Source organism: Ursus americanus, chromosome X (assembly GCF_024610735.1).
Source record: "Ursus americanus isolate L20-20 chromosome X, mUrsAme1.1.p, whole genome shotgun sequence".
Taxonomy (NCBI): Eukaryota; Metazoa; Chordata; class Mammalia; order Carnivora; family Ursidae; genus Ursus; species Ursus americanus.
Genome location: NC_142164.1, coordinates 99,281,964 through 99,309,280, shown reverse-complemented (window position 1 = coordinate 99,309,280; position 27,317 = coordinate 99,281,964). Strand labels below are relative to the sequence as shown.

The 27,317-nt window shown below is 35.8% G+C and overlaps 1 protein-coding gene across 1 annotated transcript in view; it reads left to right on the top strand.

Moving 5' to 3' along the window:
- The window catches only part of IL1RAPL1 (interleukin 1 receptor accessory protein like 1), a 1,307,342-nt gene that overhangs the window by 173,752 nt on the left and 1,106,273 nt on the right, over positions 1-27,317 (top strand). Inside the window, exon 2 of the mRNA XM_087859585.1 lies at positions 13,127-13,232. Coding sequence (XP_087715711.1) covers positions 13,151-13,232 — 82 coding nt within the window. The 5' untranslated portion in view covers positions 13,127-13,150. The remainder of the gene's footprint in view (positions 1-13,126; positions 13,233-27,317) is intronic.

Sequence of the window (27,317 nt, the reverse complement as noted above, 5' to 3'; positions counted from 1 at the left end):
ACTACTGAGCACCTTTACAAAAGATAACTAATTGTGCTTTGTTCCAGGGCCTCAGAATTGAGTTTTCTGTTGGTTAGAGCTTAGTATTCTGACTACTCACATGAACTTATATTATGGAGGTACCATCCATGCCATAGATCATTTGGCAATGTTTGGAGACATTTTTGCTTGTGACAACTTGGGGAAGGTACTACTAGCATCTAGTGGGTAGGGGCCATGAATGCTGCCACACATCTACAGTGCACAGGATAACCCCCTAAAACACAGAATTATCTGGCTCAAATGTTAATAGCAGTGGGGTTGAGAAACCCTGCGATAGGGAACTCTAAAAAAATAGAATTGCTTAGATGTTTGCTTTTCAAAGTCTGGTCCGTGTATCATCAATTTCGGGATTACCCAGGTTATCAGTCTCTTTGAAAGCTCTCCAGGTGATCCTAAGATGCAGGCAAGGTTGAGGAGTACTGCCTTATCTTTTCTCCCAGTATTCTACTCTCCTCACAAGTTGTTATGGCTGTAGGTATGTGGCTTTTAACTGGAAAAATAAAATTTTAGAAAACTTTTTTGCCACATAAAACAAACATCAAAGTCGGGGTCTGATTAACGTAAAGCCATGTTTTCTTGAGAGTTGCAGTAAGTTTCTTCAATATGTTGAGTTTTAAACAAACCAAAATGTGATAAGGGTCAGTTTAGCTAACTATCCATATTGGCAGGAAGAACTCAACAAAGGAGGGCAGACCCACTCAGCTAGGATCATGGTTGCAGCCCAGAAGAGCGACGATGGAATATATTTGCTTTTCTTCCCTGGCTTTGTCACCTGCCTCATCCAATCTGCTGACTTTGGAACCCAAAAAATTTCTTTGGTATGAGCTTTGCAGCTGAATTACAGTGGAGGGCATGATGAATATGAAAGGCGTAAGAAAAGTGAATTAGAAAAGTGGCAGATGGAAACCGTATAGTGTTTTTATTTATGCTCTCTATTCTTGTGCACAGTGCACTTTCCATTTTAGCTAGTCAGGTTCATCCATTTACTGGATTTTCTCCTGCCACCAAATAAGTATGAGTTATATTGAGTTTTATAGAAATTTTTGGCAGCATATGGAATATTTCCATTTCTGCAATAATTCCCAGTAATTTTAATCTGGAATTACTATGTATGGTTAATTCAGCCTTTAACCATAGTCCTGTGGTTTATAATAATAAAGGGTAATACACACCCAACTAAGCATCAGTGTTTAATGCTACTCATACATTATTGTATTTAATTTTTGCAATAGTTCTCCGAGACTGTTCCCCTGCCCACTTTACAGATGAGAGGACAGAAATATAGAGATATTAAGTATTATTAATTTGTCCACATTTGCACAGTTGGTAAGAAGTTGAGCTGTACTTCAAAGAGGTATTTATACTCTTCAGTGCAGGCCCTTAATCACCTTCATTGTGTATTTCTTCGGGTCTCTCTTTGCAGACCATCGGCTAGTCCCAGGGATTTTCTGAGCGGTAGCTGGTTACACTAAGCAAGTCTGGACTTTGTAAGGGATGATTACATCATTTTTAAATGACCTTGATCCTGAGACCTTTTTCTAGGAAGCTGCATCCCAGCCAGCGCTCCTCTAAGAGTGATTCCTCTGCCTTTCCAAAATGGAGAGAAAGGCCTAGTGTCTCAAACTTAGTTCTTATTGATGATAATGTTATGGAAAGAGACTTTTTCTATTCATCTTTGTGATTCCACTGGTTTCTTTTTTTTTTTAATTTTAATGTTTTTTATTATATTATGTTAGTCACCATACAGTACATCCCCGGTTTCCGATGTAAAGTTCGATGATTCATTAGTTGCATATAACACCCAGTGCACCATGCAATACGTGCCCTCCTTACTACCCATCACCAGTCTATCCCATTCCCCCAATTCCACTGGTTTCTTATTTAACTGCCTTGAAGTTATCTTTATATTGTTGTTCACATGGTTTCTGATTAAAATATCATGATACTGAGCATTGACTAGAATATAAAATCTAACCAAAGGTAGCTTATTATAATTTCTTCCTTTAAACTTAAAAAAAAAATACTTCAGTTATTTAAAGTATTCATTGATTATTAAAATAAATGTATTTTCTTCTTTTTTTAAGGCTGATTGATATTCCAGTGTGTGTGTGTGTATCTCACTTTTTCTTTATCCATTCATCTATTGATGGACACCTAAAACCTTAAAACCTTTTTTTTATCGTGTTCAGTTAGCATATAGTACATCATGAGTTTTTGATGTAGTGTTCAACGATTCATTAGTTGAGTATAACACCCAGTGCTCATCACAACACGTGCCCTCCTTAATTCCCATCACTCGGTTACCCCATACCCCCTCCAACCTGCTCCCCTCTCTAACTCTCAGTTTGTTTCCCAGAGTCCAGAGTCTCATGGTTTGTCTCCCTCTCTGATTTCTTTCCATTCAGTTTTCCCTCCTTCCCCTGTGGTCCTCTGCGCTATTCCTTACCTTAAAACCTTTTCTAAGGAAATTTTAAAGTGATATAAAAATGTATATATTTCTATGAAAAGCAGTAGATAATCATTTTTTGAATTGGACAACCATAAAACAATATGGAGGAAACCTAAAATTTAGTATACTTACTTATGATTGCAAAGGTCATATTATATGCTGTAAGGTAGTTTTTTCCTAGTCATTTATCGATATTCATATTATCCATAATATGAATCAATCTCTATACAGAATTGCATTTTGCTTTAACCTCTTAGCATTTTATTGTGACTGTTTTCCAAGTGATAAACCTCAAAAATATTTGTGAAGGCTGAATAATATTCTATCTTAGAGCTATTCCCTACAATTTATTTTAATAATACTTCTTTTTAGTGATTAGATACTTCAGTGATACTTTATTAAATATCTATTTACATAAATCTCTGCCTGGGTTTATGAGTATTTAAATGATATATTAGTTATCTATTAATGCATAACAAATTACTACAAATCTAGCAGCTTAAAATGATAATTATCACATGACTTCTGTGGGCTGGGAGCCTGGGCACAGATTAGCTGGGTACTCTGTTCAGAGTCTCAGAAGGCCGAAACCAAGGTATTGGCCAGGGTGAACCCTCACCTGAGAGCTGGGGGTCCTCCTCCAAGTTGATATGGTTGTTGGCAGAATTCAGTTCTTTGTGGTTGTAGGATTGAGGCCCTCAGCTCCTAGAGACCACAAACTATTCCATGACGTGTGATTCTCTTCACAGAGTGGCAGTTTGTTCTTCAGTGACAGTAGGAGAGCATCTCTGCTGCTTCTTAAATCTCTGGCATCTTCTATCTGTGACCTCTAGACCCTCTTTTAAAGGGTCATCTGGTTAGCCTGGGCCCACTGAGTGAAGTCGGCCTTGGGATTAACTTAAAGTCAACTGATTAGTTGATTTATTTACAACTACAGAAAATCTTCACTTCTGTCCTATAACATAGCCTAAGCATGAGAGTGATACCCTCATAGAGTTATAGTCCTCACGCATACTGACAAGGATACAGGATTCTACAGGGCGTGAATATCAGGGGGTAGGAGTCTTGAGGGCTGTCTCAGATTTTTACTACCGCAGACGTATTCCATTTGTTTAGTGATAAATGCTCCTTTTGTCATTTATTGTTAGATATTCTGATATCTGGTGTAGTGTTGTATATGTATCTTTCATTGATAAGTCCACCCATTTTTGTGGCTGTACCATTTTAACTAGTCTAGAATTAAAGTGCATTTTGGTATCTTGCAGACAAGTCCTACTTAACTCCTCCTTTCTGTATTTTCGTCTTGAAGCACATTATTTTTCATAGTTTATAATGGAATGAAGCTTTTTAATGTTTTTATAACCATAACCTATAAATACTGAAAATTGTGTGTTTGCCTTTTTCTTTTTTTTTTCCTATGGTTTGGTTTCTTTTATTTTGTTAGTCACCACAGAGTATATCCTTAGTTTTTGATGTAATGTTCCATGATTCATTATTTGCGTATAACACCCAGTGCACCATGCAGTATGTGCCCTCCTTAATACCCATCACCGGCCTATCCCAATCCCCCACCCCCCTCCCCTCTGAAGCCCTCAGTTTGTTTCCCAGAGACCACAGTCTCTCATGGTTCATTCCCCCTTCTGTTTAGTGCCCCCTTCATTCTTCCCTTCCTTCTTCTACCGATCTTCCTATTTCTTATATTCCATAAATGAGTGAAACCATATGATAATTGTCTTTTTCTGCTTGACTTATTTCACTTAGCATAATCTCCTCCAGTCCCGTACATATTGCTGCAAATGTGTAATCGTTCTTTTTGATGGCTGAGTAATATCCCCTTGTATATATGGACCACATCTTCTTAATACAGTCATCTGTTGAAGGGCATCTCGGCTCCTCCCACAATTTAGCTATTGTGGACAATGCTGCTATGAACATTGGGGTGCATATGGCCCTTCTCTTCACTACGTCTGTATCTTTGGTGTAAATACCCAGTAGTGCAATGGCTGGATCATAGGGTAGCTCAATTTTTAACTTTTTAAGGGACCTCCACACTGTTTTCCAAAGTGGCTGTACCAACTTGCATTCCCACCAACAGGGTAAGAGGGATCCCCTTTCTCCACATCCTCTCCAACATTTGTTGTTTCCTGCCTTGTCAATTTTTGCCATTCTAACTGGTGTAAGGTGGTATCTCAATGTGGTTTTGATTTGAATTTCCCTGATGGCTAATGATTTTGAACATTTTTTTCATGTGTTTGTTAGCCATTTGTATGTCTTCATTAGAAAAGTGTCTGTTCATATCTTCTGCCCATTTTTTGATTTGATTATTTGTTTCACGTTTATTGAGTTTGTAGTTCTTTGTAGATCTTGGATACTAGTTTTATCTGTAGTGTCATTTGCAAATATCTTCTCCCATTCCATGGGCTGCCTCTTAGTTTTTTTGACTGTTTCCTTGGTTGTGCAGAAGCTTTTTATCTTGACGAAGTCCCACAAGTTCATTTTTTCTTTTGTTTCTCTTGCCTTTGGAGACGTGTCATGAAAAAGATTGCTGTGGCCAATGTCGTAGAGGTTGCTGCCTATGCTCTCCTCTAGGATTTTGATGGATTCCTGTCTCACATCGAGGTCTTTCATCCATTTAGAGTTTATCTTTGTGTATGGTGTGAGAGAGTGGTCGAGCTTCATTGTTTTGCATATGGCTGTCCAGTTTTCCCAGCACCATTTATTGAAGAGACTGTCTTTATTCCACTGGATGTTTTTTTCCTGCTTTGTCAAAGATTAGGTGCCCAAAGAGCCGAGGGTCCATTTCTGGGTTCTCTATTCTGTTCCATTGGTCTATGTGTCTGTTTTTGTGCCAGTACCATGCTGTCTTTGTGATCACAGCTTTGTAGTACAGGTTGAAATCCGGCATTGTGATGCCTTCAGCTTTGTTTTTCCTTTTCAACAATTCCTTGGCGATTCGGGGCCTTTTCTGGTTCCACACAAATTTAAGGGCTGTTTGTTCCAGTTCTTTGAAAAAAGTCATTGGTATTTTGCCTTTTTCTAATACTTGCAGCTATTATTCTTCCTGGTTCATTTCACCACCTAGGACTTATAGAAGAAAGCTAAGTAATAGTGGTGACCTAAACAACCCTTGCCAGTGTTACTCTCATTTTACAAAGTTTATTAAATTCCATATATGAGTTCTGATCATTTGTTTTGTCTTTTTTAAAGGTTTTCTGTAAAAAAAAAAAACCAAAAGGTTTTCTGTGTTTTTACAACCATAACCATGGTTTTCTGTTCCTTGTGGTCTTTGAATGTTTGCAGGTGCTCATGTGTGGTCAAAATTTAGGAGTTTATACTTAAATGGTATTTAGAATTTTTAAATGTTTTTGTTAGATTCATGATTGTTTTTGTTTAGCAGATTTTCATAATTTACATTCCCAGAAATCCATTCTGTAAGATTTTCAAATTAAGTAAAATTAAAAGTATTCTAAATTTTTTGTTATTGTATATTTTATATCCTCTTTTTCACTTTTGATTTCATTTATATTATTGATCTTATTTTCTTAGATAGAAGTTTGTTCTTTTTTTTTTTTTTTTTTAAAGATTTTATTTATTTATGTGACAGAGAGACAGCCAGCGAGAGAGGGAACACAGCAGGGGGAGTGGGAGAGGAAGAAGCAGGCTCCCAGCGGAGGAGCCTGATGTGGGACTCGATCCCGGATCGCCAGGATCACGCCCTGAGCCGAAGGCAGACGCTTTAACGACTGCGCTACCCAGGCGCCCCAGAAGTTTGTTCTTTATGCTGCGGAGCTGGTTATGACGTTTATTCTATAAACACCATTGGCTTCCCACCTGCTCAAGGATGTGGTTCCGATTTCATGAGAACCAAGCCCTTTCTGTACAGGATCCTTCTACAAGTTTTCAGACTCACCTGGGGCCACTCAGTAGGTGTGCCAGTTACTCCACAGTAATTGCAGCCACTACTCCAGTCTGTTTATGTGCAGAACATTCCATAGCATTTTATGCCAGGTTGCTGTACAGCAAACTATTCTATGTATAATTCTCAGGACATTATTTAAATACAGAAGTCATCCATTTTGGACAGAGTTATTTGTTCATTATCATTTTCTTATCACCTTATAGGGAAATCTGTCAAGAACCGTATGACTGAAGATCTTATTGATATTTTGGCCTTTTAGCCAGATTATGAATTAACTTCAGGAGAGCATTACCGATCTTAGTTATAAGGTCTGGAACCTTAACATTCTGTTGCCAGCCAGGCTCTTTAGGAATGAATGATCTTCTGGTTAGGATTGTGTTAAAAAACAAAAACCAGAAATTGGTTTGGACCATTTTGTAAAGAATTATTCTAATGACTTAATACTTCATTTTGATGATCTAAACATACACACTTGCCTACTCCTCAACCCATATTGAATAGATTGTCAAGTATATAGTTTTATTTTCACTAGTGGTTTTTCAAATGCATCTTGTACTCTTTTTATTCTCTTCTACCTGCATCTATTGTCCATCACTTCTTAAACCCTTTCTACCCTGGTCCAAAGTTAGCTCAAATGCCCCATTCCTCTGAGAATGTTTTCATGACCTCTCCAGACAGCAATGAGCACATTCCATAGACTTGAGAATTTTTTTAACACCTATCCCTTTGGTATCATCATTGATTCCTCATGTCTTTCTTCCTTGGCTACAGTGACCATTTCCTAATGGTTTTGTATTCTCAATACTTAAAACAGTATCTAAAATATGGTAGGCACTCAAATTTAAAAGTAAATATATAGATGTCTTCATAAATTCCGAGTGGTTGATTTTCCTTAAGGTAATTGTCATATGCACTGGGTGTTATACACAACTGATGAATCATTGAACACTACATCTGAAACTAATGATGTGCTATATGTTGGCTAATAGTAATTAAATTTAAAAAAGTAATTGTCATAACTTCATGACAGAAAAAACAAGTTTCTCTGGGGCAAATTCTAAATATTTTGCTTTTTTGGTAAATTTTAGTTGCAGAGTCTTTAAGAATCTCTGTTTATCATCTCCTTAGGGAATGTATACCACAGCTTTAACATGAATTATGAATTGCTTTATATAAATTGTTCCTGGTAAAATACTTTGTGCCATGCACAAATGGATACCTCTAATGTTGTTGTTGTTTTTTTTTTTTTTTTTTACTAGAGTGGAAAATGGTATATTTCTGAGTTTAGCAATGTAAAAACTTTAAGGACTAAATCAAGTATAATGGGCCATTTTTTGAGCATGATTTTTACATACCAGGCAAGAGTGGAGAGAAAGGAGACATAGGGAAAGAGTTGGCATTTTAAAATTAATATAGTGAAATGTAGTGAAATGTCATTGTAAACACTATGGTAGATACCATAAAGACAATTATGAAAGTGGAATAAAACAAACCAGTGCAACTTCCCTCCATTTTACTTCCAAACTGGACTTCGTATTCATACTTGTATACTTTTTTCCCCTTCTGCTTGTAAAGGGTGTCCCAACTTGCCCATACTAATATCTCTCCGTTCTAGATTCACCTCCTGCCTCCATTGTAGATTCAACTCTTTTGGCTTCAGTTTACATATATTGTGATTTTCCCCATTCTCAACTGTAGTTATCCCTCAACTTCTCTACTCTGAACTATGGACTCCATGTCCTACCATTTAGAAACAAGTGAATGAAGCTTATTTTACTCATTAAATTATCTGATTATGCCTCCATTTGTTTAATTAAAGTAGTAGCCAGTATTACTGGCAGTATCTTAAATTTAAAGCTAGGTTTGTCTCTTTTTATCCTTAAAATACATAAGCCATTCCTTTACTGTCTGATTTTTTTCCCCTTCTCCCTTTGATTCCCTTTGCTGTCTCATAAATATTTGTAGGCTCCAGAGGTGAAAATGTAAGCCTTCTCCTCTTTGTTTTTTGTGCTTTCTTCCCATTTATTGTAATCCATGTCTTTAACTTCAGCTAAAATTACAGGACTATCATCTTCCATCTTTACACTGAGCTTCTGGCTAATATTTTTAATTAACTACAAGACAATTCTAGTCGGAGATTCCACAGGCTATTTAAAATCTATGTGCCTTAAATATAATTTCATATACTTCTCCATCCTCAGTGTGCAAAATGTCTTTTCTATTTCTGTATATTGGTAAATAGGTTCGTAACAGACCTAGTTGCTCAAAATAAATGCCTCAGATTTACTTTCAAAGCTTGCTTTTAATAGCACTTCCTTTAATATCCCTGAACTCTCTTTATTCCTAATTACATTCTGTTTTTTCAGCGTTCACCTCTATTGCATTAAGGCTGACCTTTTCCTTCATCTTCCTATACCACTGCCTGCTAACTAGTTTCTTCCACCTTTAGACTATGCTTTCTAAAACAGTTAAGATTATTCACTTAGAAGCATTGAATGGTTCTTTGTTGTCTATACTACAAAGAATTCTTAGGATTGTGTGGAAAGGGGATAGGTCAGAATTTCAGGTGAGTCGTCATGTGTATTCTGAGGAAACATTCAGTATACATAATGTTTTCATGATAAAAAAAAAGTGGTTAAGATAGTGAAGCTGCATGAAGTATTCTTGGATGAAGTTAGACAGTGTATGAGTAAAAAAACATTGTAGGGGGCATGAGGAAAAAGTCCCAGATTCTTACCCAGTATAGCTTGTTATTAACAACACTGACATCTTTTATTTCTTTTTTAAAATATTTTTTTTATTTTTTATTTTTATTTTTTTAGAGAAAGAGTGTGTTAGAGCAGGAGTGGGGGAGGGGCAAAGGGCTAGGGGGAGAGAATCCCAAGCAGGCTCCATGCCCAGTGCCAAGCCTGAATCAGTATTCAATCTCGTGGCCCTGAGGTCATGATGTGAGCTGAAATCAAGAATCAGATGCTCAACTGACTGAGCCACCCAGGTACCCCTGACATCTTTAATTTCTGTCACTACAGCCCACAACCTGTGGTTTATTTATACTTTGTTACTAGAACCTGCCATTTCACATCCTTTCTGTATTAGTTTCATTTTGCTCCTGAGACAAATTACCACAAATTAAGTGGTTTAAAACAACCCCAATTTTTAATCTTACAATTCTGGTGGTTAGAAGTTCAAAATGCATTGGATTCACTTCGTTAAAATCAAGGTGTTGGTATGACTGCATATCTTCTGGAAGATCAGGGGAGAATCTGCTTCCTTGCCTTTTCCAGCTTGTTGTGGCCAAAGTCATTCCTTGGCACATGTCCTGTTTGTCTATCTTTAGTGTGCATCACTCCAATCTCTGACCTTTGCCTCCATCCTTATATTCTGTCTCTATGAATATCATTCTTTTCACTGCCCTTTTATAAGGATGATTTTTATTGCTTTGGACTTGCTTGAATCATAATCTCCCATCGTGAAATCCTTAATTTAACCACATCTGCAAAACCCTTTGACATGCGAGGTAACACGTTCACTGGTTCCAGGATGTGAACGTGTTTGCAGGTGGGCATTATTCTGCCCACCAGAGTGACAGTTTCAGTTATACTTTATCCTAGACCCAGAAGTCCCTTTACCTTAAAAAAAAAATCTTTATGACCTAACTGAAATGCTGCTTCCTCTGAAAGCTCTTTGCTGTGACTTCGCCAGACCAACCTGAAGCAGAATTAATAGATTTCTCTTTCTACTCCCTCAGCACATTATACTCTCCATATGGCAATAGGGCCAGTTTAATTAAGTAGGTAAGTGTTTGTCTCCTTTATTGGTCTATGAGCCTTCTTTATTAGAGTGCGTTGCATTGTCTTTGTGTCCCCACTACACCATAGCACAGCATCTTGTGGCTAGTATATGCTTAATAAGTGTTTACCAAATGATGAGTTTGAATGCCAGAATTCAAGTGCATGTAATAGCAGCCACATTCAGTCTTTCATTCATTCACTTTTTCAGCCAAAATTTACTGAGCATTAGAAAGAAAAAGGTGAATAAAACATATTCACCCTGGTGGGACTTCAAGTCTGGAAAGATAGACACATAATTAAAGAGATAAGCTAATAGTTTGAGGTGGGATGTAAAGAAAGCTGGTCCATATAGAAAGTGTTGCAGGTGAGAGGATGTGAGTTGTGTCTATGGTAGTGTTAACAACAATGGCAACAGCGGACAACTGCATTGTAAACAGTAACAAGAGCAGCTTTCATTTATTGACTTCGTTGTATGTGCCAGTGCTCTTCTAGGTACTATGCTATATACTGTAATGATACCTCTTTATCAGATGAAGAAACTAGGCACAGAGAGATTATTTCCAAATGACGCAGCTAATAGGTGGTAAAAGTGGGATAAGAACCTAGACTGACTGATTGCTCATACCCATTGTAACATGTTCATTCCACGTAAGGTTTAGTAGTGGTTTACATGAAGTCACGTGGTGATGGTATTAACAGGAAACAGGCAGATAATTTCAGGTCCATCCATCCATACTTTGAAGCTGCTTGAAATTAGGTCATTGATAGGATGAGCCACCATGTGACAATACGAATGTACATAAGAACATCACTATATTTATATATAGTTGGCATTGGGATTTGTGGGTAAGGATTTTAATTATGCAACAAGTACAGCAAAGCTTGGATGTCTATGACTAGATATATTTGATCTGTCTTTCAAGATAAGATATAATAAATTATATCAAAGAGGTTTGTAAAGATTATTGTAGATTGACCAAGATGTTGAATCTATGATACACTATGTATTTTTCCCCTAATATACAGCATTTCAAGAGACTCAATTAAGGATCTTGATGTTACCAAATTGATGCTTTCCAAACCAATTTAGTTTTAAGAAGTAAAATTGCGAACTAGCTTGTGTGCCTTATAGAAATGAAATGAGTGAAGAAGTAGTATTTTGAACAAGAGTAAAGTAATAAGCTAGTTAAGCTGGAAGGTCTTGCAGTGTATAGTTGGATCCTGGAGTTTCTTGGGTAGCGCTGATTAAACTCACACTGAGAGAGGAACTGATTCTCACTGCTAACCTGAAGGCTGAAGATATCAACTTGAAGATGTCCTGCAGCTCCGGTTAGTATAGTGGCTGGAAAATGGGAATCAGGTTTTAGGAATGCATGACTCAGGCTTACACTGTAATGTGGCAGGTCGTCAGATGAGTCTGATGAGTTGGCTTTTCAGACTAGGTTTCATTTGTGTCTTTATGTGAACTCGAGGTCTTTGGTTAGAAAACTGAAACAGGCTATCGTCATTTAAAGGAGATGGAGTTAAAATAGCTTATTCACAGTGCTTATTTTAAAAATTCACTGACTTTCTGACTAAAATGATGATGGTATCACTTTACTACAAGTGAATAGATAGTGATTTTGTTTTGTGAATTAAAATGTGTCTTAACAGACTTTTATTAATGCAAATGAATTAATCATTTAGAAATATTCAGAGGTAAAAAAAATATTCAGAGGTATCTGCAGCAGTAGGAGAGGAAAATATGTGACTGTCAAACCACCATTTCAGCTTCCTCATTTTTAATAAAGTCATAGTGATTGAAAGCTGAATATGATCAGTCCTTAACCGTCTTGCAAAGAAACTTGTGCTGTCATGGATTGACAATATATTTGAACTGTGTTCTGACTTGATACTTTTCGAAATTCAGTCTTTCACCTCTACTATCTCAGTCTTATACAAAAATAAAAGAGGGGTGATTTTCCACGAAAGATAGTGTTTCATTTCAATTAATTTCAAATGAAATCTTTTCCCCTTTTGAAATCCAAACACTAGGCTAATGTCCCTTCTAGTATCCCTCTGAGAGCCTTGTAATAGTAAGAGATGATGTATCTTTCTGTAGCTTTCAGAGACAGTGTACTTATTTTCCATAGAGACAGTCTCAGAATTCTCTTGAAGTATCTTTTAAAGCTTTTTGAAAGAGAATTGTAAAATTATAATTAAGTCTTTAGAGGCATAGAATTTATTATTTCTTTTTGATTGGAAAGAATGATACAGAACAAAATCATGTTCTATTGTAGCATGGAACATTAAAAAATGTAAGTGGTAATTTATATTAAAAATAAATTGTTAGTGAAATAGTCTTTTTGAAGGGATTGTTTCCACTTACTTAAATGCAGTTAGGTACTCTAAAGAGAAATTCTAAACCTTTAAGGGATCTTAAGATTTTAAAACATTTTGGGGGCCCTATGGAAACATAATTTTGACACTACCCGTTTGGATTTTACTTAGCAACTGTAACATATAGGAAAACATAATACAGATCCTGTTCGCATTCTTTACTGTTGTGATACTCATTGCCCTAGTTGTGTGCATGATCAAAAGCCGAACAAAAACCTTAACATATTGATATATATATATATATATATATATATATATATATATATATATATATATATATTTTTTTTTTTTTTTTTAAGATTTTTAGTTATTTTTATTTGACAGAGATAGAGACAGCCAGCGAGAGAGGGAACACAAGCAAGGGGAGTGGGAGAGGAAGAAGCAGGCTCCTAGCAGAGGAGCCTGATGTGGGGCTCGATCCCAGCACGCCGGGATCACGCCCTGAGCCGAAGGGAGACGCTTAACCGTGGTGCCACCCAAGCGCCCCAATTGCTATATATTTTTAACAGTGTATGTTTTTCTTTTTTTTTTTTATCTTTGCTTTAGGGAACAGCCTTTAAAAGCTGGAAGATGAAAGCTCCGATTCCACACTTGATTCTCTTATATGCTACTTTTACTCAGAGTTTGAAGGTTGTGACCAAAAGAGGCTCTGGTAAGCAGTGAATCTTCCTTTACTTTTATTTTTATGGCTTGAAGTGATGGTGCTACATTCATACATGTGCCATTTGTGGAGAGATTGAGAATTAATGGGGGCGCATGTTGTGGAAGTATTGAAGACATATTTTTAAATGAATGGAGCTTCTTCACGGGGAATTAGAAAGGTGGGAATAGGTTGAAAAAATGTGGCTTATATCATCAATTACTATGAATTTGAAGGGATTCAATACCAAAAGCTTGTACTTTTATTTCATTTTATAGTATGATTTTTCAATATTCTTTTATAAAGAGTGTCATTTTTTAAGTTTTGCATGGAAATATTGTGACTTATTTTCATATTAACTTTACTGTTATCATTTCAATACCAGCTATGCTTAGGGCAGATTCTTTTTAGGGTTGTACTTAAGCTGAGTTGCTGGATTATTTTGCAGGTATTTAAAGAAAGCACAAGAGTTATTAAAGAAAATGTCATGGGGGAAACGTGCTAACATGTTAGTAGAAAGTATAGAGGTAAAGTGGAACGGTAATAGGACAGGAGCTGCTAAATAGAGTAACGTTGAAACTTATGGAAAATTTTGTGTTATAAGACACCTTGGTTTTCAGTTGACTGTTGATACTTGGAGTGAGTAAAATGTCTATGGCAATTAAATATTGTTACCAGTATGAAGTTGTATTTTGTTTGATAAGTGACTAATCATATGAAGCCTTGCCACACACACATTTTATGTGGAGTTACAGAATTTTTGAAGCTATAGTTTTTGAGTGTAATGAAGGAAGAAATGTGTTTAGTTTCTAGAACTAGAATGTATTGTATGTTAGTTCTAGAGAGACAGTGGGGAAAAAGAAGAGATAATGTGGAAGAGACTGCAAGGTGTTGTGATTATCAAGAATTGGATAAACAGAAGTATCTTAGGAATTCAGAAAGGAGAAGGAATGAAATGGCCTAGATGGGGCCACATGAAAGGGAATTAGAGAACAAGTCTGCTGTTGTGAGCCCCCTCAGGTTCCTTAGATGAAAGTCTGTGGAGGAATTGGGGGGTACTTGTGCATGGACAGGGGATGATGCCGGGTTGAGAGTTAAAGGAATTTTACTGAGCCTCTTGGCTCTAGAACTTTTTGGTTATTGTACAGCTGTTTCATCTGCCTTTGATGTGGTTGTAGACAATGTGAAAAAATAGTGTTTCTATGTTGACACATTATTTCATATGTTCCTCTTGGTGGATTTTTCTTTTAATGGAGAAAACCCTAGAGCAGAATTATGATGTAGTGGCTCTCGTAATTCAAGGGGATTACTGGCAAATACCAGATATTTTGATTTCTTTGTCTGCCACTGGCACAGAAAGTTAAGCATACCTATGGGAGTTACAGTAGGTACAAGGGGGAGCATGAAGGAAGCTGGTAATTTGTAAAACAGTGCTATTTTCTCCAATGGCAATTTACATTAAAATCATTTAACATGCATCTTTGAGATACCGGCCACATAGAAGGGAAACACTTAACTGTTTAAGTATTAAAACAAAATGAAACTATTCAAAATAGAAATAATATTAAAAACTTTATTTTTTTTCTGGTTATGATACTTGGTTACATAAAAATTTTTTCAGTTCTTTTTGTGTGTGTCAGATTTTAAGATTGATACATTGAAGCGCAAATGTGACTTTTTTTTCCCCACCATCAAATAGTGGTGACAGGTCCATTCTATATAAATTCTAATTTGGGGGAAAAACTTTTATTAAATTGGGATTTACTTTGAGTAACATGGGAGCAGAGCTAGAAATGTGGGACAGTTGGAAAATTCATAACTCCTTCTGCTCCAGAGACCTGAGAAAACTCAGTGACCTGTCTCAAAATCAATTTTTATTTTAATGATATAATTTTATTTTATTTTAATGATATAATTATTTTTAGGAGGGTGGTAATAAAATGCTGCTCTAAGTTTGGCAGACGTTCTGAGACCGTGTTCTCCTCTGTTTACAAATATACTTGTCACATAGGTACTTAATATCTCCCAAGCCAAATGTGTTTTCTGTATCATAATGTAAAAATGATAAATAAGGCAGATACTGAGATTAAGCGGCAGGTTTGATTTGTTTATTTTTCTGTGTAATGTGAATTAAGATAGCTTCTCCCACTATGTGTGTTAAGACCCAGCTGGATGAAAGTTTGTTTTGTTTGTATGGTTTTTGAATATTAAGTGTGCAATTTAGGAATAAATAATATTACTTTACCTATATATTTTCATAGCTGACACTCATTTCAGCTGATGCCTGTTACCATGGCACCTTTGTTGAGAGAAGCAGATATGTAGCTTACTGAAGAGCATCATTACTGATCTCCATAGATCAAGTAGAAGAGGAGTGCACTTGGTATCTTCTCCTTAAAAGATTAATGGCTCAGTCTTCACGCCTGGTCCAACCTATAAAACCAGAGGCACCAAGGCCAGGGAATAAAAATCACTTTTTGATGTTTGATTTCACATATTAACCAAGAGGGCTACTTATTCTTGTTCTTTCTTCTTATTTAATTCTTTTTTTATTTTTAATTTGATAAATATTTTTGAAAATACAGTAAACATCATTTAAAACCCAATGCTTTTCATGTGTCTTTGCTAGAATATTATTTCTAATTCCCTGTGACTACTAGAAAACCAGAACTAGATATTTTAATAACCAAGAGCATATTAAATATGATTATAGTACACATTCATAATGTTGAATCTTTTATGTCACATTGTGTATAGCATTGACTTTAGATAAACACATATGGTCATTCCATAAAAATGTAGAAGTAGGTATTTGTTTCTCATTAACCCAACTAATTTGAAAGCAATAGGAGCTCTTCATAAACAAGCTGGAGATGTAATATTTTTATCACATTGCCTTACACCCCCATTGCTATGAATTTAAGGAACAAATTAAATATAATGAAGTTATGTCATCATAACATCCTTGATTGAAATATTAAAAATTGAGTTTTATGATGTTTTGGTTTAAATATCACTTCAGGTATATATGTGAGTATAACAAGCAAGGATTGAATCTAGTCTCTCAGGTCATGTTCTAAAGTTTTGCCTATATTTAGAATGATGGCCTTTAATATCAGTGGAAGTAGATATTCAGCCTTTGCACCCAATAGATTTCCTTTTGGAACAATTTTCTACCTTGTTTTCAGTTTTTATAAGCAGCACTTGAAGAAAGAGTCAAAGACTATCAGTAATACCCATTCTCCTCTAGTTTATGAAGCACTGTAGCAGTTCAGCAAATAAACATTTGATTTGCTGTCATTTGTGGAAATGTGTACAAAAACCACATGTAAAGCAGATGCTTGCTTGGAGAATCTGTATCTGTACCAGTTCAGAAAGGTTAGCTTAATGTTCTTGTTGGTATGTGTGAGTGTGTGTGTGTGTGTGTGTGTGTGTGTGTGTGTGTGTCTCCCTCCCCTTCTCTCTTCCCTGTTTTTCTTTCCTTATCCTTTTTTCCTTTCTTCCTCTTTGCTACCTCCTCTTTGCTTTCTCCTCTTTTCCCTTCCTCCTTCCCTCCCTCCTTCCACCCCTCTGTCCTTTTTTTTTTTTTAATAGTGTATTTGTCTGCAAACAAAATAACCTATTTGGAATATTCCCACTGCATGTTTGTAGAACTTTATTTTTAACTACAAAAATACTGTTAATACTTTGTTTGAAGGGTTAAGGTCCATGAAATACTATGCTTTCAGAAGATTATTTCAAGAATGTAGCATGGTTTCTGTTCATAATGGCTATTACATATTTTTTATTTTGTGTGACTAAGAGGATTTGGAATATGATTCAGGGGTAGGGACATAAATATAAACTGTTGAAGAACTGTTATGTACAAAGTATGGGTATAGTATTTTGGGGGAGCCAAAATGTGAGTTGCGATTTGGCCCAAGAATTGGGGTTGTGGAATATAAATTGAAGCCAGAGGGACCTGGATATAGAGAATTGGGAAGAGAAAGGGATTCAGACCTTTTGTTTGTTTCTCTTTGCTCTCATATTCAAATCTAAAATATAAGGTGATGAGCGCAGATACCCTGATGTATATATGCTTATGACCTCCACAGTGCCACATATGTATTTCAGAGTCTGGTTTCTGTAAAATGTCTTCATGCAATAGTGATTACATGAATGTATGAATGAGTGACTTTAATGTTCAGGCTGGGTTACATCAGTGAGTATGTCACAAGTGTTAGAAAAATAAAGGTAAAATTAGAGAGGTTTTTAGGAAAACTTTTTTTTCTTAAATAGAAATTAGTATAATGTATAATATGAGACTATTGAAACAAAAGATATAGACTCAGAAAAAGCAGTTTCTAAGTTGTGCTAAGAGTTTATATGAAGACAGTGAATCTTTGCAAATCATGAGTGTCTTCATGAGCTTGAAGTGCAGTTCAAAATCTAGAAGGGAAGGAAAATGATTCTAATTGCATTGGAATTTTACTACATTTAGTGCTACTTTAAAGAAGTATTGTCATTATGCAGACATTTTGGTTTTAATGGTATTGCTCAATATAGACCACTGTTTAAAGGGTGTAGTTCATGATTACTGATACACAATAAATAAGCAGCTGACTTCAGTATAGAAAAAAAAAAGTATTCACAATTATTAGAACATATGGAGAATAGTAGGTGGCTATAGTACTACAAACCAAAGAGTACATCTTATTCTAGAAGGTATTTAGGATGTGTAAAAGCTACTCGAAACTAGCTATTAGAGAGTAAAAGGTTTACCACAGGAAGTTTATCTTCTCTTCATTCTAGAACCTGACAGTGGATACCTGTTTGTGTAAAATGATTTAGATGCAGTTCTTTCTGACAGCAAGAGGAAGTCTCTCAAGATAGTTTTCGTTGACTTGTAACTCTAAGCCCAAATAATTTATTCAAGATAATGGTAGTTAAATCACCAAAGACACAGTTTAGGTTCTAATCCTTGTATTTGTTATTTCTGGATCTTCATTTCTTTAAGTGAAATAAATTATGCTACTGTGTAAAGAAATTAAGATTTAACTGAACAGGAGTGAGAAGGTTTGGTGGGGTGTTTCCATCTCATGCCAATGTGATTTATGTGTGTCAGCTCTCGTGGGTATTCCAGAAAGTCAATAAGCTTAATTCCACATGATTAAGAAACAACCTAGTCCCCCAGCATCTGCCTTTTGTTATGTTACCATGTGTTTATTCCCAGTTTGCCAAGTATGTCAAAAAGATTGAAGCATTTCTCCTGTTTTTCCTTTGGGATAGCTTATAAGAGCAAACTTTTGAGGTTTTGTTTCTTCACTTTTTGAAGGAGAAAAATGTACTTTATTTTTTTCTTGGAAAAAAATTTCCCTCTTCTATGTATTTTGTTTTTAAAATAAATTTTGCAATTAGATCTAGAATAATTTTAGTGTCCACTTGAAATAATGTCTTAAATTAGACTAAGTCTAATGAACAATGGAACTTAACCCTGACAAAATTATCCAGTGTATTTTTTTAATAATCATCTGATATACCTAAAAATTTCACCATAAACTTGTTCACCTTTAGTTGTCAGTACAATTTTATATAGAGTTGGTGTAGATTAATGTCATTTGTGGAGACTCATGCCTGGTTCATGGTGAATTTACATGGAGAAGATAAAAGTCAATCTAGATGAGTCTTGCAAGTTGAAAAGGATTTAAATGGAAGAGGAATACTCCAAGTTAAAAAATATATCATTGTGACACTGTATCAAAGGGATAATAAAAGATAAATCCTTCTATGTATGTAAAGGGAGACATTTACATGAGGAGTAGGGGCAGAAGTGAGGAGCCAGTCAATGGTGAGCATTTTAAGTCACGTTAAAAAATTGATGTTCATTCTAGATTTAGCACAGAGGTGACCACTGGCAGACCAACAGATGAGCCCCTGATCCATGATGAGTTTACTGTAGGCTTGAAGATGATCCATGAGGTGGCTTGGGAATTAGGGACACTTTTGTGTTAGTATCCTATTACTGCTTTCACAAATAAGCAAAATATTCAGTGGCTTAAAGCAACACAAATTTATCATCTTATGATCGTGGATGTCAGATGTCTGAAATAGGTTGGTAGGACTGTGTTCTTTGTGCAGCCTCTACAAAGTCTGTTTTAGGCCATTTTTGTGCTTCCGTTGGCTACCTGCATTTTCTGGCTCATGGTCGCCCATCCTTCCAACTTCTTTTTATGATGTCACATCTTTCTCTGGCTCTGACTTTTCCTGCCTTCCTCTTTCCCTTTTAAGGGCCCTTGTGATTACATTGGAACTGCATAGGTAATCCAGGAAAATCTGCCCATCTAGATCCTTAATTTAATCAGATCTGCAAAGTCCCTTTTGCTATGTTATGTAACAAAGTCACGTGTTGCAGGGATTATGATGTGGACCTCTTTGGGGAGGTGAGTGCATTATTCTGTCTACCATGACTGATAATTACCTCTGTTAGTCAAACAAATTTATTACTGCATTTGGACTAGATTAGAGAATGGGTGGTCAGTCAGGAATGGGGGAAGTTGAAAATTTTTCCCTGAAGGGGACCATGTAATCTATGATCTATGAAAAAAGAGAAGTAGTGGGAGAGAAAAGAGAAAGGGAAAGAAAAAAAAAAACAGGGCAGAGAAAGCGGAAGGGAGACAGGGAAGAAGAAGGATAAAAAAAACTCTAGTGATCCTTTGGATCTTGATAACTTTTAAGTTTCATCTGCACCCTGCAAATGTGCTCTAAAAAATATCCCCCATTTTTTTTTTTTTTGGTGATAACCTAAAGGTGTCTGTTTCTTTCAGTCAAAACTGCCTGACACAAAAATGATTTCCCAACTCAAAGTAACAGCAATGAGAACAGGAAAGAAGAGAGAAAACTTTAAAGTTAGACTCTGTTGGGTTTGATGATAAGATGGACGGTTGAAAAAATAAAGGTAGAGAAAATAATTCTGTAATACATTTAGATGTCATCAATCATATTAAAAGTTTCCAAAGAACAGAAACTCGAAAGGACCGCTTATTTAAATAAAACAGTAGGGAAGTCTTTTTCTGATTAAGATGAAGCCCAAAAAGTAGATTGAGCACAGAGCATGAAGAGTTTCATATGCCTTGCCAGGGGATTTTGGATTTTATTTTGTAGAACAAAAAGTTTTGGCCAAGATATTTAATTACTTTGCAAATCCCTTTAGTAGTAAATTTGGTCTGTGAGGTTGGGCCTCTGATTTGGCAGATCTGTGCATTGTCGTGTCTTCTATATACCATAAAGATGAAACTCCTTGATAAATATGCAATAGTGCTGCACAAATGTTTGTACCAGTCCCATCAGTAAAACTGCCTTTACAGAAAAAACACACAAAGAGTCAAGCTATAAAGGGTCACACATGCGAGTGGCATGGTCAGATCTGTTTTTGAAAAGATAATATTCCTGGTAGGAAAGACTGTGTTGGGATTCCAGTGTGATGAGTCAGGGACTCAATAAAATCATATTGAGCTACACAAAGGGCCTGAAAAGCAGCAGAGGGACTGAAAACATGTTTCTGGAGAAAAGTAAATGTGAAAAAGTGAATGTTTGGAGATAGATTATGAAATAATGTGAGAATAAATTATATTGATGGTGTCACCAATTCGAGAATAGGAAGGGCTTCTCCCCCCCCCCCCCCCCCGCCCAGGGAGAGGCGACGGAATGAGTTCAGTTTGGAACATATGAGCTGTGGCAATCACTGAAAATATTGAGCTGATGGATTTATTGGTCTGGAGTTATACTAGTTTCCTGTGGCTGCCATAACAAATTACCGCAAGCTGGGTGACTTAAAACAATTCTCTCACAGTTCTGGAGGCCAGAAGTCCAAAATCAAGGTGTTTCAGCAGTGCCACATTCCCTCTGAAGTCTCTGTGGGAGAATCCTTCCTTGTCTCTTCTGGCTTCTGGTGGCTTCAGGTGTTGCTTGGTTTGTCTCTGCCTACATCTTCACATGGCCTTCTCCTCTATCTCTCTCATCTCCCTTTGCCATTCTTTGATAAGGACACTTGTCACTAGGATTTAGGGTCCGCTTCAATAATCCAGGATGATCTTGAGATGTTAAAGTTATTGTCAGGTTTTATTTATGTGCGTGTATGTGTGTATATATATTTGTGTGTGTGTGTATTATACAAAATCAGTATAAGAGCTGTTTATTTTATAAAGTTTGCTTAACTCTTAGAAGTTATTTTATCATTTTTTCTATTTAGGTAAAACAAGAGTAAAATTTTTGGTCATCCATGATAATGAGAATAATTGTACTATAGAAAGGATAACATTTCTCCAAACAAAAATTCTTTTACTTAGATTTGAAATGTTTGCCTAGACTAATCTCCTGAAGGTAGGGTAATTCTGATTCAACTTTCATTCCCTTATTTCATACAAACAAATGGAAAAGGTGGCTTACAAGGGTATTTAAATGTGTCATGGTTAGTCCTCATGTTGACTATCATAAATGAGCAGCCGTTTCTGCAGATAACTGATAGTGACATGTCAACTTCTTTCTACTTTGATGAGCACTAAAAACACACGCTTTGAGTTATTTTTCCAGAAGTACTTTAGATTGTTCTGGTGAGTATTGTGAGACTTAAAGAAATAGAAATTAAGAAACTTGGATTTCAATCCCATTAGGTAAATTCGGACAAGTCCCTGAACCTTTCAGACCTTGGTTTCCTTTTTCATAAATGAAAAGTTTTGAGGCACATCATCACTAGAACTCAAAGTTTATCCTTTTGTTCATTTCACAAACATTTATTGAAAACCTTCAGTACATACCGAGAATATAAAATGACACCTTTTCTTCTGTAACATACTGTACGTATTTACAAGTTGATCAAACAGATTTAGATGACCAGAGTTTATAGCCAGAATACTCCCTGGCTACATTTAACCTTATGCTACATAGTTTCTCCTAACACTGCAGAGTGGAGGATATCAGGTTAAAACAAAGGTTCAATTAAGAAAAAAATACTGTTTTTAGTTAAAAAAGCACATAGTATATAGTTACAATGCTAAAATAAAGGTAAGGCACTTTTCCTTGCAGGTAGTGGTATATCTAAGTGAAATTAGGTTTGGCAGTTCACAATGCTAAACTGTGTTTTAGCTTATTTTTGCATATTTATGGCAGATTTCCTTTTGTAGAATTGTAGTCTCTTAAAATATCTAAAGTGCTGCCTTGCGTGGAAAATGTTGCCTTAAGGCAATGACAATGGATAACTTTGCCAAGTTTTAAAATCTGAGGGTTGTATATAAACATTTCTTTAAAGAGTGTCTGTAAACCTTTGGTAGATATCCTAAACACTATTCAATTATTTATATTTTACTAACTGTACTAAATGTTTCCCCGTTAATATTGCTACCTGGATTTCAGTAAAATTTTGTTATTGGCATTTTACTTTGATTTCTAAAAGCATATTCCATTTAGTTTTTATTCCACATAGGACATAAACATGTCGTGAATGATAAAGGAAAATTATTTTCATCATTGATAAAAGGTTTCCATACTCTGATGAATTCATATTTTTTCTTCAATACATTTTCATAACAGAAGAAAAGGACAATTTCAACTTGAAAAGAAGATTCTTCCAGTTTTTCCTGTAAATTTGTTTTATAAAGTAATTGGTTGGACTCTCCAATGCCATCTGGTGGCTTTTCAGAGTTGGTGAAAATACAGGAATAAACAAAAAGGAGAAAATAAATGTGGAAAAGAAAACTTCTAATAAATTATTGTTCAGATGTTATTTTAATTGATTTTAATATTTCCCAAGTCTATTTTCTCCAATTATATTGCCATAGGTTTGAAAAAAAAGTATATAGATTTCTGTTCTTTCTTGGGTATATTTTATAATAGAAATTTTCATTGAGTTTTTTAAGGAGACAAAAAATACTGTATTTCACCAATATATAATCATGTCAGTTTATAGCCATATATTATCAAGTTCAAGTTATGTACACAATACATTCATATTATAAAGTATTTTAAAAATTCCTTTTTGTAATACATTGCTGCCATTAAGGTCTTGTTATTGTAATGATTCAGGTAATAAAAGAAAAAGTCAAGGATTTTTCAGTTGTTCACTAATATAAATAAGAGCTTCTGGTAGAAATACGGAAAAGAAGAAAATGGGAGGATGGCTCTCTGCTAAACTCTTTAGATTTTCCTGATTTTCTAGAGGACTGGGCATGGAATATGAGGTGGAGGGTCCTGAGTATAGTCAAGCTAATAAATGTACTAGTCACCAGGCAAAGTTGCCTTGAAAAAGGGATTGCTCTTATCCTAGAAGAAGGAGGTCCAAGTTGAAAGGAATTTCCTGGTTGGCCATGTTTCATTTTCTAAGAAAGAAAAATTTCCAAAGGGCCTTAGCTGTTACAAATATCTTTTCAAATAAAAGGAATATATTACACATACACAAATACTAACATACAATCTATCTTTTTCAGTGTTTCTAAAATTTGAAGATAATCTCTACCTCTTTCCACTTATGAGTACTTATATATAATGTATTCAGCTGTATTCGTTTGTTAGTTTCTTTTATGCATTTATGACCTAATGTCACATGGAAGCTCCTTCATCTTCCCAATAGACAGAGGTAATATGTTATGTATACAATTGTTAACAAGCATGTATTGAATTCCTACTGTAGTATGTGGTTAGTAACATTGACTGACATCAGTTACCCTGGCTATAAAAGAGGTTAAAATGTTTAGGTATTTGACTGTAGAAATTTGACTTTTGGATTCCTTATTTTAAAAACTAAATGATAGAAAATTTTAGTAAAAGAAACAAGATGAAAGGATATCATTGTTAGGTTTGATCACTTTATTCTTTGTTTTCCATATCCATGAATTGTATTCTGAAAACTGTTTATACAATTTCCCTATAGCTTTGGTGATTATTGTTTTGGAAACATATGGACTGCTGACTGTGGTAGCTGCATGTTTTTTTCATATTATAAAACCTATGTATCATAACTTTGGAATTGGTGATACTATAGGCATTGTTCTTTCATATTTACTAGTCCATTCTAGTTACACTTTCATATTTAGCAAATACTTTCACACAGAGCGCACTATAAACAAACAGTTGGACTGGCATCTCTGAGGGATTAAAAAGATGAACAAACAACTCTATACTGTCTCTATTGTTAAAGATCTTGCAAAAGAAATAAGTGATATGAGATATACAAGTGTAGTGTATCAGTTCCTATTGCTCCTGTGAAAATTACCACAGACTTTGTGGTTTTGACAACACAGATTTATAATCTTATAGTTCTGGAGGTCGGAAGTCCTAAAATCAAGATGTCAGCTGGGCTGCACTCTTTCAGGAGCTTCCAGGGGAGAATCTCTTCCCTTGCATGCTCCAGCTTCTAGAAGCCATCTGCACTCCTTGAATTGTGGCTCCTTCCTAAACTCAGATCCCGTGACACATCTTCTCTCTCACCTCTATTTCCATTGTCACATCTCCTTCTCTCATTCTGATTCTCCTGCTTCTCTGTCAAAGGATTCTTTTGATTACAGTTAAGAGTACATACAATTAATCTACAGAAATCTCCCCATCCCAAGATCCTTAATTACGTCTACAGGATCACTTTTGCCATATAAGGTAACATAGTGACAGGTTCCGGGAATTAGGATGTGGGAATACGGATTTGATTGCTAGTGTAATAAAGAATTCATAAAACTTAGGGGCTGATTGTGTAAGTGGAGAGGAAGAGGTAGAAGGTGATTCTAGTCACTTTCATTGAAGTTCTGTTGAGAATTAATAGCTAATGTTGCACTTCTAGTCTGCATTCTTCCTGAGAAGATACATTTTTAGGTTTTAATATGATATATCATGCATGGTTTGGCTTTAGACTTGCCCACTGTACATCTGACATAAAAGTCTAGGTTTTGGAGCTAAATCCCTCTTTTGTAGTAGATTTCTCACACACAGCATCTTGCTAAAGTCAGTATTTACTTCTCATAGTTGTTTCAAGTTTCTTCTGTCAAATGTGCTTGTAATGTAGGATTGTATCAATGAGTGAGTTTTCCTTGGCTAATTTCAGTGAACTACCTCGAAAGAACATAGGGGTTTATTTTTTAAAGGTGTCAGGCTTTTTAACAAATATAGTATGACATACATACATACATACATTCATGCATATACACACATCCATATACATACATGTGTGTATATATACAATTAACTTCACAAAACACATTTATCAAGCAGCCACTATGTGGCAGGTGCTGAGAGTTCAGAAGTGATTAGGATATGTGATTGCTGCGTATTTTAACATCTGTCTTTTATTTACCCAACTAAATAGTACAGTCTCATTGAGTGTAAAAATATCGTACATGTGTTTATGTATAGGTTGTTTAGAATCACTGTGCTTGAAAGAGTCATTGCATAATTAGTGCTCAATACATATTTGTGTTTGATTGCTGGATTTAAGCATGTTGATGAATCTCATCACAACACTGTATTTTCATGCCGTAGCGATTTTTGTGCATGTCATAGCTCCTCCCCAATACTGGAAGTTCCTTGAGGAATGATCTCTATATAGTTTAACTTCATCTTTTTTTTTTTTTAACAAACCCTCACCCAAGGCCTTGCACACAACATTCTGTGACCAGTTGTTACGTGAGCAAATGAATGAATTTAACTTAATTCATTAACTTAAACTTAAATTAAAATGAATAGTTTATTGTAGTTTACATTTCTCTGGAAAGGGAGAATTAAATTTTATCTTTAGCTGTCAGAGTGATCTGACCGTCCGTAGTTACTGAATATAATTCCCTGCTGGATTTGTAATAACTGAAGCCAGAAGCATTGAGGCTATCCTAGGAAGTGGATCTTGAGGTGGCATTTTTTCTTTCGCTCACAAGGGCAGCTTTTTTTTTTTTTATAATTTTTGTTTTGTTATATTAGTCACCATACAGTACATCCCCAGTTTTTGATGCAATGTTCCATGATTCATTATTTGCATATAACACCCAGTGCACCATGCAATATGTGCCCTCCTTAATACCCACCACCGGCCTATCCCATTCCCCCACCCTCTCCCCTCTGAAGCCCTCAGATTGTTTCCCAGAGTCCACAGTCTGTCATGGTTCCACTCATTTATGGAACATAAGAAATAGGAAGATCGGTAGGAGAAGGAAGGGAAGAATGAAGGGACCTAAACAGAAGGGGGAATGAACCATGAGAGACTGTGGACTCTGGGAAACAAGGGCAGCTTTTTAGTTATTTCATTGTAATGGGAATTGAGCAGGTTTTACCTCCTTCTTATCCACGGAGTTTTTGCCACACGTATGCATATGTAGGTCATTCCATGAAGGAGGACTAGATGCACCACATGAGTCCTGCATGGAAGGGCGCCTCCCAGGAGTGGGTCATGAGCCAAAGCAGCTGCTCAGTGCCTCCATGTCTCCTAAGACAGATCACAGCAAACCCTAGGAATGCTGGTGAATAGAAGTGGCCTACAACATTGAGGGTGTTTTATTTTAATTCAGAACATGAATTAGTTCAATTTGGCAACTTGCACATTCATTCTGCCGCTCTGTAACTGACATGCCACTCCGCAATGAACAGTGGTGACTTACTGTTTGTTTCAAAGGCATGTTTTTGCTTCTTTGGGAGACGCGCTTAGTTTGTTTTGTTCAATTTTTAATGATACATGATTTTATTTTAAATTTCTTTGGAAACTGCTTTGTATCCTAGGGTTTCCGGCTTTCTATGAATTGAGGGGAGGTTATTACCTTCTAAGTTTTCAATTAGGAACACAAAGCAAGTTTGGAAGCTCCGTTGGGATCTTGTAAACTCTCTCAAAGCATGTTCTGAATGAGACAATTTTTGTGCAACTAGCTCTAATTGTCTGAGATGAGACAATCTACAGAAGCTAATTGGAGAGAGTCTCATTCTGCAGTATGCATGGGGTTGATACAACAATTTTTCTTCTTTCAGTTCTTTTTGTTTATTTTTGGAGGTTTTTGTTTGGTCCAGTCTTCCTGTTTGTAATTATTTTTAAGGGAAATTTTTCTCAGTTTTAACTCATTAATTCTCCAAAGATAAGGTTCAGGCTTTGGGTTTACATATATA